Genomic DNA, 17,617 nt, shown 5'->3' on the forward strand with positions numbered 1-17,617 from the left:
CAAACGCATTATATAACGCAGTACCATTTCTACAGTAGCGTAGTGCTCAAGCATGTCAAAAGTTCTACAGGCGACCGAAATCTCAGTTCTGATTTGGATGATTGGATGCGTGTAATATACAGATCTACGTACGTGTGGAAAGGGTTTTAGGAAGATGTATCTCCCCCAATATATCCCCACCTCTGAATCGGCTACATCACTCCCTCATAATACTAATAGCTGGTGTGTGTGCGTTCTGGTGCACTATGGCTGCCGTGGCATCGTCCAGGTGGACGTTACACACTAGTGCTGGTTAAGGAGATCCCCACCCATACTACGTAAAGCGCTTGGAGTGTCTAGAAAAGCGCTGAGTAAATGCAATTGTAAATATGTAGCTGAGTGATCGCTTTAATCGTTCAAGTTTCGAGCTACGTGTACTAAGGCTGTACAGCTGCTTGGCTACGTTAACGACAGTTCCTTCTTCAGAAACCTGGATCCAGATCGAAATCTGTATCGAAGCAATTTGTATCCGGACCGCGGAGAACACACGTCCACGCCACGCGTAAGGCACCGAACACGATCGTGATGTGATTGATCAGTCAGACCGTCTCATGAAGGAGCCTGGCTGATCCTGTAATCATATCTCAGGCTAAAAAAATAAATAAATAAAAGACTTCCAGTAACAAACATGTTTCTGTTGTTTCATGAGAGATTTTTCTACAGACCGAAACTAAACCAAGGTGGATTAGCGGAGATGTAGATGCGACACCATGCGATCTGGACAAACATTATACACGGAAACATGTAAGTCCTTCCGGACCTTGACGTACAGTACATATACAGATCGCATGCTAAGGTGGAAATGGTCTAACGCGGATTTCCCGCTAGCTTGCTTTAGCTGAGCGCCAAGAGGACACGTAATATAAGGTGCTATTTATAAAAGACCTTCAATGATCAGTTCTGCGTTCACAAAAGGCAATACGACTGGAAATACGCGTCTGCTGAATAAAACTTTCAAAAACATATGAAGGTGAATGTGTTTGGAGGCTCCTCGGATTTCTTACCGCGACAAATCTGCATGTGCAAATAATAGCCCGTGTTCACCTACGGTAGTGTGTGTGTGTGTGCGCGTGTGCAAACAACACAATTACAAGTATCTGAAGGATTCTATACAACAGCTTTAACTATACAGTAGGCCCGTGACTATTACGTGTCTGTATAAAGCGTCATGCGTGTGGATATCCACAACTAAGTGCCCCAGTGCATTTTGGGAATAGGTTCTAAAACAGCTCATCGTAGAATATTATGTCCCTCTAGACATCCTGAACAATATGCTCAGGTCATCTAGTATTTCTAATAGTAGAAATGTGCACATTGTCATAAAAACAACTAACGGGTAACCCATGAACGGTCACGGTTCATCCAGTACACTGACAAATCGGAGGTCACTGGCCTTTAAATATATATATTATATATATATACATATATATATATATATATATATATATATAAATAATATATCGTGCTCATGCATGTCATGACAAATGGTGAGACAGGATGGAGGCGAAGGTCAGATAATTAAAAAAAATAAAAACAGGGCTAGTTGTTAAATCATAATGAAAGAACGGTGTTCCGAACACATAAGAGCGCAATATAAACACCGATCATACATTGTGTACCGCAGACTGTTAAAACGCCTTGGATTTCCAAACCTAAACCAGTCTACCATCCATTCATAACCGATATGAGATCACTTCAATATGAGATGTGTATATGGGTTTCAATGTTCAATGATAAATACAAGACTTGATAGGAGGTTGGGTCGGCTGCATACAAAATGGAAGACAGTACATAAAACAGTAGCTCTGCTGAAAGCCAGTGTTCAGTGTTGTGTTGGAGGAGGATGACGTGGATCTCCTTCCATCTTCCCCGAGCCTATGAGTCCTCTGGCTATTACTTTATGAAGACCAAGACACTGAAGCTTGTCGACCAGGTTGAAGCTAAAAATGTTCCTCCTCTGCTGGTTCACTCCTCTACGTCCCCCGTCTCGCTCTTTATCGTTTAAAGCTGCTAAAGTGCTGGTAGAAGGTCTGAGGATGGGAGGCAAGCTGGGCTGAGTTGAAGCAGAGATACCTCGCTCTTGAAGCAGCTGAATAAGACTTAAGGTGGGTGTCGTATTCATGGCAGGTCTATGCGAGAAACCATGCTGGTGATCTGGTAAGGTCCTTACATGCTCACTGCTCCCAGAGGTGGACAGGTTATGAGGCTGAAAGCTTTAAAAAAAAAACACAGACGACAAAAAAAAAATGACATCACAATACTACTGCAAAAAATAAATAAATAAATCGGTAAAAATAATCGAAACAATAGGTTAGTATTTCACCAGGCCATATGCTGCACACAGGAAAGCTCGAAACAATGAGAAATGAAACATGGACGAGTTTAGCAAAAGTCCATTCAGAAGATTTCACCGGTGGGAATGAAATAAAATGCCTTTTATAAAGCCATGCGAAAATGGAGAACGTTAATCCATGACTCTTGCATTTTAGGGCAAGAAAATACTTTCATACCAATTAGTTTATCCTGTTAAAAGCAGAGATGATACTAACATGAGAGTGGTTAAATTAGGGAATGAGTGCGTCAGGGATTGTCTGGGTGCCTATTCAGCCATGACTTTTGGCTCTCACTTTATGGAGGGAGGGGACATTACAGCTGGAGCAAGAGCCTTGACCAACGCTTCCTGTGGCTGAAAGAGAACGTATTCAAAAGAAGAAAGAGAAGAATGAAAAAGCAGACATCTTCTCTGACCTGTTAAATCCCTGTAGTGTACCAGGCACCGTCAACAGTATAGAAATTCGGCTTATACATACGTTTACATAAATTCGGTTTCTCCTAATGCCTCAACGTTTCTAGAAATGGTATCTTGGGAGAATCTCAATTTTAAGATCAACTGAAGGGTGACCATATCGTTGCAATCAAAATAGTCCAACCCCCATTGCGACTGATGAAGCCCTTGATTAGTTGCATGCGGTGTGCTTGAGGCAACACCTGTTTTGCATATTTATGCTGTTGCGTTAACAGCATAAATTTTGAAACTGGAGGAATCATTATAAGTTGCTTGTTCAGTTGGATTTGAGGAAACCACTTGAAACCTGATTTGCAATTGGGGTTGAATCATTTTGATTGCAGCTGTAATATCAAGGCAAACTAGAAATGGGAATGATGGAGAAACAACGGACCAGCTGGATCTCAGTGACGCATGACATTGCTTATTAGATATCTGAAATATAGAGTAACAAAGCAGTGGGATAAAGTAGTCTCTTACCTAGTGGATAAGGAGGACAGCAGGACAGAGGGATGGAGGATCTGAGAGTTGGTGATGGTGTGGGTGGGGCAGGTGTGGGGGAAGTTGGATCCAGATGAAGTGACTGAGATAGACACACATGCACACTTACTAAAACGCACCACTCATTATCGATAGGAACTTCACGACACAAAATGGGAGTCAAAGCAGATGATAAGAAGGAAGCAAAAAAAAAATGCTCATGTAGACTGATTTATATTCCTTAATTATTCTTCGTAGTAGCTGACCGTTGTCTTTACTCAATCAGTGTTTAGCGCACGAGTCCAGCGCAGTCCGCAACTCTCACAAGCCAGCCCTCTAGTTTCGCTACACAGTGGCCAAGAACCCTCTATTTTCACAAAGGACTTGATTTGACTAATATAGCAGACAAACCTCAGACCTTTTCCCCCATTTTTTCATTAACTCTTTGTTTAACTGCATTAAACAAAACTCTTTAAATCACAATTATCATATAGTGTTACCCAGATACCATGAACTATGATAGCATGTCCATCCAGTGCCTATATCTTGCTCTGAGAAGCTCATTGCGTCACAGTGTTCAAAAGTTCGTTTTCCCACTTCCCATCCTCAACACTGTGGCCAAACAAAAATAAATGTATAAAAGGATATTAGATGTACCACATCACATGGGTGGAGTGTCTGGGTCGAAACTATTAGCCCACAGTAAAGGTAAGCAAGCCATTTACAGTACAATACTACGTTATTATGATTTACTATAACATATGTGAATTATTACAACCTTATAACCTTCATCCTAAGAGGCATAGTGTCCTGTGAACTTTCAGTCCAACAACGCCCCCTGTTGGTATTGCAGTTTTAACTATTCCCACCAAGCTCTAAATTGTGAGAATAATAAATCCTTACCGGTAGGGATGTGAATGGGGTTATGGAGTTTGGACCAGTTAGGCTCGTCCTCCTCAAAGTCATTGAGGCTATACACTTGCTGAACATCCACATCCAATTCCCTGAAGTCTTTGGTGAGGATGCCTGGCCGTGGAAGAAGAATACCCCCTAGGTTGGGTTTAGCCAGCTGCTGCCAGTGGTGCAGAGTGACTGAACCTACATATACATGGTGGAGAAAGAAATCCCTAGCTACGTTGTACAATACAATCATATGACAAGAAGTGACGATCTTTTGAATGTGTGTGTGTGTGTGTGTGTGTGTGTGTGTGTTCGTTCACTCACCCTCCAGTGGTTTGACTATCTGCAGGCGTTCAGGCAGGTAGGATTGGGATCTGGATGACGCAGATGAATGCTGGGAGCTGCCTGAATAGTTGGTTCCTGTGGATTCCAAGCTGTCATTGGGTGTAAGGAAGCCACTAGAGTCTCCTGCGCTGCTGCCACCCAGTGCCCTCAGCTTCCTCTCACGTTCGACATCAAAGAACGGCCGGTCAGAGGAATGGCTCTTCTGGCGTGCAGAGAGGGAACGCAGAGCTTCTTCCAGATCTTGGCCACCTGGCCTGCCCGGCTGACCCAGACGCTTGGATTCTACAAGGCTTTGGAGGCACACCAAGAAATGAAACGAGATCCCTAACGTTTCTAACCAGGTTCATTAGTAAAATCACACACATTATTATGACACAATCGTTTGGTCCGTGGAAGTGAAGGCCAGAAAAGTGTTCACTGGATTGCTGAATCTACCCCAGCTCCATCTAAAGCACTGACACCTTGTCAGGAGAAACAGGATAACGGTCTCCTTTTCAAACCTCACCTCTGCTCCTGTGAAGGTGTTATGGAGTGGGGTTTGTCCTCAAGGTTGACGCTGACGGAGTCAGATCCATAGTAGCTAGTGCCCGGTGTGCCGGTTGGACTGGACTGGGAGGAGTTGGGGCTAGAGCTGGGGACCTGTGGCGAGTGGCACCGAAAGCGCAGTCGCGCAACTTGATTGGCCACTTTCACCGTCTCAAACACACGCCACGGATGGGTCCTATTACAAAGCCAGATTATAATTGAACGCTACAGACATTAAGATGTTCACTAAGTTTGCTGTTATGAAGGAGTATTTTTCTGCGCACCTGTATTCTGAGGGAGCAGGACTGTCCAGGCCTTTGCGGAAGGTTCCTTCGATCTCAGCAGCGATCGAGTCCATGGGGAACACGGCAGCCAGCGAACTGTAGCGCTGCACTGTGCTGTTCGGCAGGCTCTTATTGCGCAGGTTCTTGATGTCCTCTCTGGCTTCCTGTAGCATGTCTTCACACTCTGAATACCTCTCTTTCAGGTCCTTCAGCTACAGACAGAGAGAGAGCAGAGGCAAGCATAATCACATGTAGAGTCCCATGCATTTTTCTTGGTTAAAATGTATTTACAGGATTATCATAGGGCTGTAAGAAATTCTGCTGATTTGCTGATTACAGCAGTGAGAGATGAGCAGGACACACCTCTGTTTTGAGCTGCGACTGGCTTTCCCGGGACGTGTTTAAGTGCTGAGTGAGTTCCTCATTCTCCCGGATTAGCTGCAGTCAAAAAACAAATAAACAAATGACAATTAGGGTTAGGCAATCGGGCCAAAATATTATATAGCAGACAAGACATCTTAACGATACATATCATTTATCATGATATTTAGTCCTGCTGTTGATTGCCTGCCTATACATTCCTACAAAACGCACAATTCATATCATATCATATCGTCATATAGCCCAACGTACGCAACAAGTTAGTTAAGTTTAGCAGGTGTGCATGCGGCACGGTGTCTCTCACCACTTTACAACGCTGCTGGAGGTCGACCACCTGACCCAGCAAAGAGCTAATCTCCTCCTGCTGCCGGAAAGAGTCCTCCACTTTACGAGCCAGCTCCTCTGACACTGCCACCACCTGCTTATTCGCTGACGCTACACACGTAGGAGAAAGAAAAGTGTGAGAGGACACAAAACTGGAATATTATACAGCATGCAGGATCGTTTCGAGGGAAATCAGGTTTACTTACAGAGTTCTTCGACACACACGATCATCAGCTGTTGCTCCTGCTCTTCATAGCTGCTGGTCTCTGACGTCAACTCATCGGCCTGCGTATAGAAAACAACAACAACAACAACAACAACAAAAAGGCTTTGCATTACCATCGTAGTATGATTATATCCCATCATTATTCTTGGTCCAGGGGTGTAAACAAAAGCCGGTGGTGTCATCGTTGTTAAATGAAATCCAGGTTACCGGATGTTCACTTTCCTCCTACTTCTAGTTAAGTTTCATTTGACATATTACAGCACGCATACATTCGGTGTTGAATAACTTCAAAGAATCGGAATAATTATGACACCAGATTTTGCTAGATGTATTGAAAAATCCGTTATTATATTTTTGTCATATTGCCCTTAGGACTATGGGTTATACACGCCGAACTGGAAGATATGAAAAATAATGTCACATATACCTATTTTAAGAACACCAACAGTTCTTTTCATTCCGGACCACCAGGGGCCATGTCCTTTGGGAACTAATGGAATATTCCTTACTACTAACCCCACATGGTGGGGGAGTCGTGGCTTGGAAGTTAAAGCTCTGGGTTACTGATCGGAAGGTCTGGGATTCAAGCCCCAGCACTGCCTGCCTCTGGGTTACTGATGGGAAGGTCGGGGATTCAAGCCCCAGCACTGCCTGCCTCTGGGTTACTGATGGGAAGGTCGGGGATTCAAGCCCCAGCACTGCCTGCCTCTGGGTTACTGATGGGAAGGTCGGGGGTTCAAGCCCCAGCATTGCCTGCCTCTGGGTTACTGATGGGAAGGTCGGGGATTCAAGCCCCAGCACTGCCTGCCTCTGGGTTACTGATGGGAAGGTCGGGGATTCAAGCCCCAGCACTGCCTGCCTCTGGGTTACTGATGGGAAGGTCGGGGATTCAAGCCCCAGCACTGCCAAGCTGCCACTGTTGGGCCCTTAACCCTCTCTGCTTCCAGGGGTGCTGTATCATGGCTGCACTCTGACCCCAACTTCCTGACATGGTGTACTGTGACCAATAAAAACTCAATATTATTATCATTATCCTATAAAAGGTCCCAGCTACATCAAGCTTGTCCTGTTTCCCCATTCTTGTTGAGTAGCTATGGAAGTGGATTCTCTAACTACACCCCTCTATCTGCTTCTTGCTTTGTTATTGTTCAATTTACATCAGTCTGGGTGATGGTCATTCTGGTTTAGTTAGAACAGACACATGGTCTATTGTTTGAGTCAGGGTGTGCATACAAGTTTACATATGTAAACATGGTTATATGATCGAGTAGCTCATCCGTAGAATGCAGGGTTATCCAACATGTATTACAAATACGAGTACGTATAACTAAAAATGAGCACTCTCCAGTGTAACTGGTTTGGTTGTTGATCAGAATCGCATCAGATTCATAAATATGTGGATTTTCCTGTACAATGTATTGTAGTCTGATCGGCGTTTCCAAATTGTCCGTAGTATGTGAATGGGTGCGTGCAATTGTGTCCTGTGATTGGTGTCCTAAGTTCTCTGCGATAGGCTCCACGCTCCCCTGTAACCCTGTGTAGGATAAGCGGTACAGAAATGGATGGAGGGATGGATGGTAAAGGCTTATGCTTGCACTATTTATAAATGTAATAATGCCTGTGTACAGTTTAATTCCTGAATCAAAATATATTTTTACTGTGTATTTTTTTTTCCCCTCAAAACAAGTAGCTTTTACTTTAAATTACATTGTTAAGTAAGGAGAAGCAGCATACATATATACATACATACTCGTCCTATTTACAAACTTTGCGAACAGCCTCCTGGGTGAAGCTCCCTCGTGAAGCCAGGAGTGTGCAAAGCTTTATTAGGAATACTTTTAAGGATGTAAACATATGAAGTAGTTTTGAATTGTTTAACATTTTTATAGACACTGCATAATTCCAAAAAAACGTTTAAAAAAAAACAAAAAAAACAGCTGTGTCCAAACGTTTGGCCCATAGTGTATAACTCAAGCTAACAATCCAGACTAACTCTGAGAAAATACAAGCGGAGCTCGACGTGATGCGTAAACTAACCACAGTGCGAAGTTTCAGGTTCTCTTCCTCCAGACTCTTCAGCTTCGTTTGCAGGAAATCATAATGCACGTAGTTGCTGAGAGAAGAGCTTGACTCGTTTCGCCTGATCCTAACACAGCAACGATAACAACAAAAAAAACGATAATCACCTAAATTTGTGACCGTCTGAAAGGGGCACATCATCACGTCTAAGAATGGTGTCTGTGTGTTGTACTCACGGTGAGAGTGACTGAGCAGCAGCTTCCATCTCCTCGGTGCCGGCGTACAGTTGCAGAAGATCATCTCGCATAGAGAGCTCATGACGCAGCTGAGCAATCTAAAGTGTTACACACCTTCATTACATACCACTCAGCATGCATTTCATTTTTCATTTAATGATACTAAACAACATGCAGAATATCATTTACATATTCACAATAATATTCACTAGAGATGCACCGATACTAAATTTCTCAGCTGATACGATAACCAATTATTCAGAGCGATATCGGCCGATACGATAACCGATTATTCAGAGCGATATCGGCCGATACCGATAACCGATTATTCAGAGCGATATCGGCCGATACGATAACCGATTATTCAGAGCGATATCGGCCGATACCGATAACCGATTATTCAGAGCGATATCGGCCGATACGATAACCGATTATTCAGAGCGATATCGGCCGACACGATAACCGATTATTCACAGCGATATCGGCCGATACCGATAACCGATTATTCAGAGCGATATCGGCCGATACCGATTATTCAGAGCGATATCGGCCGATACCGATAGCCGATTATTCAGAGCGATATCGGCCGATACCGATAGCCGATTATTCAGAGCGATATCGGCCGATACGATAACCGATTATTCAGAGCGATATCGGCCGATACCGATAACCGATTATTCAGAGCGATATCGGCCGATACGATAACCGATTATTCAGAGCGATATCGGCCGATACCGATAACTGAAACCGATCGTTCTGCCTTTTTTACCTTCTTTTAAATGAATAATAATTAATTCCACAATTCTGAAGGAAATGCAAATAAAAACTTTATTCTCTCCATTTCAGCAAGTTGTTTGACAGTAACTGTCTCATAAACGTTAACACATGACTGTAATGAACATGAACACATGAACTCAGTTCTGAAGATTAAAGTAAGATTATGAACTTATTGAATGTTATTAATTCATATTAACACTGACTGAAGTGTAAAAATCCTCCCGTTAGTCTCACATTCACTCTCCACACACACAAGCGTTTCTACTTCATCACCGACATCAAACTGGTCATATATAACATCAACTTTTTATATCTTAACATTCACTGGATATGAAATATACTACTCTATAAATATATTTTTCTGTACAACATAAACTTATTTGTCAACTCATCTTCATTTAAATCTTTCAGCGGTGTACTGGAGCTACTGCAGCTCGACAAAAATTTCGACTCGACGCTGAAACTCCCGCTTCACTGCTGCAGCGTCCGGTGTAAAATTTTATCAGTGCAGAGATTACAGAGATCACACACCGCAGTTTTATCCTCATTGTCACCCAACTCAAAGTCGTTCCACACAAGAGACATCTTTACACCCAGCATGAAACTGATGTGTTTTCCCGCCCTCTTTTTAACAGGACACAATCGGCAAATGGCCGATAGCATAAAAAAAATTGCCTTTATCGTCCGATACGTATTGGCCGATACATCAGTGCATCTCTAATAATAATTATAATTTACATTACAATTTATTCCGTTCAATAAATAAAAATAAGTGTAAATAGCGTGTTATCCTACATCCTGCACATCTTTATGTTTGTTCATTTACTGAACCATCGGAGGTCAAATGAAAAACATGCATGTCTCAACAAGGACTTCTCCAAGGTCACTGAGCTCCGCAGTACATACTGACCTCTTCTTTTGCGACCTCCAGCTGTTCGTCCAGCAGCTCATTACGTTCTGTTAAGGACTTGTTCTGTTTCAGCAGTGACTGGCCAATTCGAGCTGCTAGCTCTAGATCACGTTCTTTCTGTGGAGGAACAGGAATTTGGGCAGTTAGTGCAAAATTAAATATATATATGAGAGAGAGAGAGAGAGAGAGAGAGAGAGAGAGAGAGAGAGAGAGTTCATTGTCCAATGTCATGATATAACTTCCAAAATCTTTTTAAAAAGTATATTTTGTAATGTTTAAAAGTTCTCCTAGACCTGTAGCGATCACATCATTTCTAAATAGAAATGTGTTTTACAATATTGACGTGCAAGGGATTTGGCTAGTTTGTTCATTTTAGGCTTCTGTTGACGTGGAATTAGCTCCTCCCCTTTTATTAAAAGTGCAGTTTGGGTAGAAGGACTGGGGTCAGATGGGGAGAGAACAGATTGATCAGTGTTTTCACTGCAGTTGTCTTTTTCCTGGGAGGCAGCCGAAGCCCCAAACCACGAGTTGTGTGTATACAGCATTCCGTTATTGTCTCTCACCTCCTCCAGAAGATGTGTGACAGCCTCAATGTCACGGTATGTCTTTGTAACCTGTCCAACCCTCTCGGCGCACAGCACTGTAGAGGCAGACAGAGTGACAGATTACTACACGTGGCCTGCTTTCTCAAACAGGGCGAGGCATTCTTTGTTGTACCGCATAACTACACGCTTACTGAAGTTTATGTAGAATATGCTTAATCATGTCTCACAATGATTTTGTAATTATCGTAATAAGTCCTCATTATGTCACTTTATATACATAAGCACATTATACTTAGAGCAGGACTGGCACAGGCAAGCTCCTCCCACTCTAAAGCACTGCGCTTCTTAGCTTGAGCCACTTCAGTTTAAAGCTCCCCATTATGTATCCGTGTGATAAATATATCTGTGTTGTAAGTTAATCAGGCGTCAACAAACAGAACATGAATGAAGATGCGGGATATGATTGATAAAAAGAAAGAAGAAAAGTCCCTGTCCCAAAAATAGGCATACAAACGATGGTACTATATTACACGAGAGTGGCATTGTGTGTAAAAGCGGCCAAGCAGATATTCAGCAGATATGGAAACAGCAGATGTGGTCTGTTTCTTCCATTCCTCATGAGGAAAACATCAACAAACAAACAAAAAAAAGTCTACAAACAGTTCTACTCAGTTTGTGTTAAAGGTAAAGGTTTAAAATGTAGATTACTCGTGCTTTAATGCTTATGGGAATCATTCAGTATGTTTACATGGACGTGGATTAAGACGATACTCTGATTAAGAGACTAGCATGTAAACAGAGATTATCGACGACCTTGATCCGACGAAAGTCATACTCCAAGTAAACACAGATCGAATTAAGACGTGTGGAGTATTCCTGTGTTAGTCGCGTTATCGACGTGTGCATGTAGTTTTCACCGCATTGTGCGACAGGACACGTACACACACGGCAGCGCTCAACTGTTTGACGGTAAACAAGAGAGCACGGCTGCGTCTGGAACCGCGTACTTACCTGCTATGTACTATAGTGTACACTTATATCAGCTACTATACAGTAGGCAAGTACGCGGTTTGGGACGCAGCCCACGGCTTCAAGCGGTCGTGTATTAGCACGTACAGCACGACAAATAATTAACCGCACTTGAAGCTTTCGTAAAATTAAAAATGAAACACCCGAAACTGTATACTGTGACATAACGAAGACCAACTGTACGTCGATACGTGAAATTCCGGAGGGAACGTCGGACGGCGTGACGCAGGGACGTAATGACGTGTGACGTTAATCGCTCTACGTTCTATAACACGTAAAACAGGAAGATGAAAGGAATATTCTAAAAGCGACTCATGTAAACACTTTAATCAGAATATTGCCTTATTCAGAATAAGGTCAATAATTAGATCACCGCTGTCCGTGTAAACGTAGCCATTAAGAGATCATCTAAAAAGTGCATGCGGAGTTATTTCGAGAGAAGAATTGGCTAAAAGGAAGCTAAAATGGGCCGTGAAAGGGCTTTTTCTTTACTATAACTGAATTCATGTTTTAGTCTTCAAACAAATCAATGGAAAATGAAACGGTACAAGGTCGCCTGCTTCACACACTTTTGCGACGGTATCCTAACGATTCAACACTAGTGTTTGACGTGTCTGAAAAGTTTCATTTGGTTGGAGTTTTCCTCTCGTGCGGAGAAAATTAGTTCGATCATTTCCAGAGGTTTTGTCCAATATAAAAACCAACAACAATCTTTTAACTGTGGAACAGGTAATTAAGTGCACAGGGTTTTCTCTTTAACATCAATCCGGACCACAGAATCGGTCACGATTTTCAAAAAACAGCCAACTCTTCAAATGCCACCTCGTAAATAAATAAATAAATAAATAAATAACTTACTCTGGCTCTTACACCTCGACTCTAAGAAGCGCACTTTGCTTTTTTTTATTATAAATCTCCTATTGTGGCACTACTTGTATTGTTCTCCGGATAAAAGCTCCAGCTAAATGAATAAATGGAAATGGAATCAACGCGAGCTGACTGACTGCTTCACACCATGTCACGTCACAGTAATTCAATCGACGTTGATCGATGCTCACCCCGGAGCGGACCAAATCTTTCGAACCCTTCACACCACAGACGATTCCAGTTTTTGACAGAGATTCAAAGTTCAGTGAAATACAGCTTGGTGGAAAAAACGCCACTGAAGCGAGGACAGAGGAATAAAACCTCTGCTGTATTTTGCTTTCATTGTCGAACCAGCTCAGGGGTGTGGGTTATATAGTACAGCACTATGATGGATATTGACTGTGTGGATAAGACCTCGCGCATTTTTTTTTTAAAAATGCACCAATTTTATGCCTCTAATCTAGTTATACGGGTTCAAAATACCAAGACGAACAAGTTATTAAGATTTTACAGTAATTGCTATATCCTATATATTACATATAATGTCTGCTGGACAAATGAATACAGTTAAATTTAGTGTGCAGGGTGTTCTGGATTTTAACCAGTTAAGCTTAAAACTGTGAGCTTAACTGGGGGAGGCTGTGGGTCAGGTGGTAGAGCGGGTCGTCCACTAAGCGTACGGTTGGCGGTTCGATTCCCAGCCCACGTGACTCCACATACCGAAGCGTCCTTGAGCAAGACGACGAACCCCAAGATGCTCCCGATGGCAAGCTAGCACCATTGGGTGGCATGGCAGCTCTCCTACCATTGGTGTGTGAGTGTGTGTGAATGGGTGAATGAGAACCAGTGTGAAGTTTTGTAGAACCGCTAAGGTTGAAAAAGCGCTTATCCGTACCGCTTATCCTACACAGCGTCAGGGAGCCTGGGGCGTATCCCAGAGGACTCGGCGCACAAGGCGGGGGACACCCTGGAAGGGGTGCCAACCTATCGCGGGGCACAATCACACACCAGATGGGAACTGGGGTACCCAGAGGAAACCCCCGAAGCATGCGGAGAAGGCGCACACGGGGCGAAGGTGGGCTTCGAAGCCCCAACCCCAGAGTTGCGAGGCAAACGTGCTAACCAGCTGAGATACAGTTTTAAAGGAAGATGTGTCCATGTGTCTTATCGATGACTAAATGACAAAGTAACCTGAACACCTCTGTAGCAGCATGATTTGTCCTCCACTAGCCACACCATTAGCATGACACTGTGTGCATTCTCATTCATTTTTTCCCCCGCAACACTTGAAGGTCATAATTACGTCACTGCAACAATTTTCCATGCACAAATTATGCATATTCCTAGACCAAGTAGGAACATTTCTTGAAGTTTTGCTACATCGCTAAGCATCTGAAGTCAAACGACTTCCCCACATGCCTTACACGTGCGAGCTAAACTGTCCAAACAATGTTTACAGTACACAGATTAAGGTGAAAACACAAAAACAGGCTAACATTTAACACTGGTGGGATATTTTCCATTCTTCCATGGAATAAGTGAGATGCTGAATAAAATTATTACTTGCCATGGGAAGTAGAAGATGAGAACTATCATTGGTACGTAATCGGTAGCTAGGGTACTAACTAGAAGTACTGTAAAAAAAAATAAATAAATAAATAAATAAACCACTGAATAGCATCTGTAGGGTGTAGTTTTGGGGAACAGGGGAACATTTGTGGTGTGCTCAAGTGTCCTTGAGCTTGTGTAACCCCCTACACATTAAAAATACACTCTAAGAGCACATTTCATAGTAAATTCATCTCGAGGGTAAGATTTCATCATTCATATCTTCCAAAAGGTCGTAAACCAGTGTGCTGATGAAAAGGAATGTTGGATTGATTTTTCTTTTCGTGCAACTGCGACTGCAGCCTAGCCTGTACCCTTGTCTGCATGGGCTTACGTAAGTCTCGCCACAAGTCTGGCTCCTAATCCATAATTCAGAAAACCACACTGTGTGAACTTACATGCTGACTAACGAATGTGTTTCCTCAAGGTTAAGCAAACTACATCCGTTCGTAGAAAAAAAACAAATCCCGCGGTGATTTTATTCGATGCTGACCGCATACACGAGCACCGCGAGGACCGTGTGATTACTCATCATAAAAGCCTGATAGACAGGGCTCGTCTCTTGTGAGGTCCTTTAAACTATTCCCAAAAGGTCTCTTAGGGTGCGCAGGTATTTTCCAGCATCTCACAGTAGGTCAAATTAAACACTAGCCACGTAGAGACCCTCTGAACATACACTGTACGTCAGTCAGTGTGTCTGATTAGTTCAGTATAGCGACAGATCTCCAAAAACAAACAAAACTACTTTTCCAATGTGATCAGGTCTTATTTGAGCGATCGCGATCAGTTCGTAGATGTAAATGGCGGATTCTCCACGCATACCGAGGTTAAAATTTGGTGTTCCACAAGGTTCTGTTTTAGGCCCACTGCTTTTTATCTCTGGGTCAAATTATTCGTAAACATGGAATCACTGTTATACTGATGATACACAGCTGTACATTTCAGAAAAGGCAGACGACAGACAGCAGCTTAACAAAGTTGAAGGATGTGTAAAGGACATTAGACGTTGGATGCTTATTAACTTCCTTTTACTTAATTCTGATAAGACAGAAGTACTTGTATTAGGACCACATATAGCTAGAAGTAAGCTTTCTGATCTCATAGTAACTCTGGATGGACTTTCTGTTTCGTCAATGTGCAGCTGTAAAAGACCTTGGCGTGATCATTGACTCCAGTCTTTCATTTGATGCTCATGTAGATAATATTACTAGGATAGCCTTCTTTCATCTCGGAAATATTGCTAAGATGAGAAATATATTGTCACTACATGATGCAGAAATATTAGCTCATGCTTTCGTCACCTCTAGACTAGATTCCTGTAATGCCTTACTGTCTGGATGTTCCAGTAGGAGCATAAACAAACTCCAGTTAGTCCGCTAGAGTCCTAACTAGAACCAGAAGATACAACCACATCACCCCGATCTTATCAACACTGCACTGGCTCACAGTAAAATTTTCGCACTGATTATAAAATACTACTACTGACCTATAAAGCATTAAAACAGTCTCACACTACAGTATCCTGAGTGAACTTTTTGGTTTTTTATGATCCGCCATGCCTACTTAGATCAAAAGGTGCAGGCTATTTGTTGGTACCTTGAATAGTGAAGGCTACAGCAGGGGGAAGAGCTTTCTCTTACAAAGCCCCACAGTTATGGAACAGTCTTCCTATTAGTGTTCGGGACTCAGACACAGTCTTAGTGTTTAAGTCCAGGCTGAAAACGTATTTGTTTACTCAAGCTTAACATGAATACTTTATTTTACGCAAAGTACACTGTCCTATCCATCACGGGATAGTACGCATACCTAATAATCTCTCCCTCTCTTTACCTCCCTCTCCCTCTCTCCTTCTGTCGAGCCACACATGATTTTATGGAGATGTCAGTGATCCTGACCCTTTCTGCTCTCCGGACCTGCCTGATCCATCCGGGTGCCCTACCTCTGGATGGAGCTCTTATCATGTCGAGGCTACAGCCTGGAGATTGCTGAGGACGGTACCGCTTGAAGTACCATGAAATGGTTTTGGACGTCATTTCTACATGGACGTTCTCGCTGTGGTTGCTGGGACTACGGTTGCTGCGATGGCCTCGGGACTGCAATTCCCACATACAGTTCTGCACTCAGGTCTCCTTTAGTGAACAGTGGACTAGTTCAACAAACAGACTTCATATACAAACCATAATAAACTTTCTTGTACTTTCACACTATCCGTCGTTACCCAGATGAGGACGGGTTCCCTTCTGAGTCTGCTTCCTCTCAAGGTTTCCTCCTCATATCATCTTAGGGAGTTTTTCCTCACCACCGCTCAATAGGGATAAATTCACACGCTTAAAATCCGTATCCTGTGTTTATATGTTTCTGTAAAGCTGCTTTGAGACAATGTCCATTGTTAAGAGCGCTATACAAATCAAATGGAATTGATTTGAATTGATAAAAACTCATCGAGAATTTAGAGAGACAAACAGATTGATACAAACTCCGTGCACTGAATTTAAATCCCATGAGGCATAGGTAAACTCTGATCTGATTGATTTTTTTCCAAAAAAAAAAAAAAAAAAAAAAAAAAAACGTGCACAAATACAAAACACTACAAGGGCATCCAGGACTCTTTCTGCCAGCTTTCTGCTGCCCTTCACTGATTACATTCTCCTACACGCAGTCTCTCTTTTGCATTTGTGCCAGCTTTAATCAACATTCCACGACCCTCTTTAGAACGAACCCCTTCATTTCTCCTCTCTCTTAGTTCTGCCCTTTTCCCCGGTCCATGTCGTCGTTACCCCAAAATGGTTCTGTCATTACCTTTCACCAGCTCTCTGCACAGACCGTTGGTACTCTGCTCCTGTTCCTCTTCATCTTCCTCATCCTGACTTATGCTGCTCTCTCTCTCGCTCTCCTCTCTGCCCGAGCTGCTCCAAACCTCCATGTTTACCTCGCCGCTCCTCTACTGCAATCTCTGCCTTTTTTCTTCTTCTCCCAGATTCCTTACAGTCTGGCTTGACGTCCGTGCTGTCTGTCTGTACCGAGTGACAGTCCGGTTGAATACCTGCACTAGCCTCTCAGTGCTTCAGCTGCACGGTGTTTACTGACACTTACCTGGCTGCTCTAAGCCATGGGTAGAGATAAGACAAGAAGTGGGGGGAGGTGAAGGAAAAGTTCAAACGAACGTGACTATCGGAAAGACGGGGAGGGAAACGATTCATTCGGTCACTGATTTAATCATTGTTTAGGACAGAAATAATAATTGGAGGGAGCTGGTTCGCTGGAATCGTGTTTTTAAAGGGTTTAAAGAGATTTCATGGGAGTGAACACCCCCATGTTAATGGTATGCTCCATTCTG

General features: G+C 42.9%; 1 protein-coding gene across 4 annotated transcripts in view; it reads right to left on the reverse strand.

Annotated features, from left to right (window-relative positions):
• The window catches only part of hap1 (huntingtin associated protein 1), a 17,632-nt gene extending 279 nt beyond the window's left edge, over positions 1 to 17,353 (reverse strand). The window contains exons 1-15 of one of the 4 annotated variants that reach the window (XR_006983164.2): positions 17,080 to 17,349; positions 10,795 to 10,871; positions 10,232 to 10,348; positions 8,545 to 8,642; positions 8,327 to 8,435; positions 6,270 to 6,348; positions 6,044 to 6,174; positions 5,722 to 5,796; positions 5,359 to 5,570; positions 5,055 to 5,270; positions 4,529 to 4,839; positions 4,208 to 4,402; positions 3,305 to 3,407; positions 2,589 to 2,725; positions 2,115 to 2,252 (exon numbers count right to left, since the gene is read on the reverse strand). Coding sequence is in view for 3 of the 4 variants with exons in the window: in XM_017477810.3 (XP_017333299.1) it covers positions 1,862 to 2,252; positions 3,305 to 3,407; positions 4,208 to 4,402; positions 4,529 to 4,839; positions 5,055 to 5,270; positions 5,359 to 5,570; positions 5,722 to 5,796; positions 6,044 to 6,174; positions 6,270 to 6,348; positions 8,327 to 8,435; positions 8,545 to 8,642; positions 10,232 to 10,348; positions 10,795 to 10,871; positions 17,080 to 17,203 (2,238 nt within the window). In the remaining variant the exon portion in view is untranslated. Of the gene's footprint in view, positions 2,253 to 2,588; positions 2,726 to 3,304; positions 3,408 to 4,207; positions 4,403 to 4,528; positions 4,840 to 5,054; positions 5,271 to 5,358; positions 5,571 to 5,721; positions 5,797 to 6,043; positions 6,175 to 6,269; positions 6,349 to 8,326; positions 8,436 to 8,544; positions 8,643 to 10,231; positions 10,349 to 10,794; positions 10,872 to 17,079 lie in introns of all 4 variants that reach the window. The other 3 variants (XM_047158198.2, XM_017477810.3, XM_047158199.2) reach the window with 3 other exon arrangements.
• Between the last annotated feature and the right edge of the window lie 264 nt (positions 17,354 to 17,617).

Source organism: Ictalurus punctatus, chromosome 10 (genome assembly GCF_001660625.3).
Source record: "Ictalurus punctatus breed USDA103 chromosome 10, Coco_2.0, whole genome shotgun sequence".
NCBI lineage: Eukaryota > Metazoa > Chordata > Actinopteri > Siluriformes > Ictaluridae > Ictalurus > Ictalurus punctatus.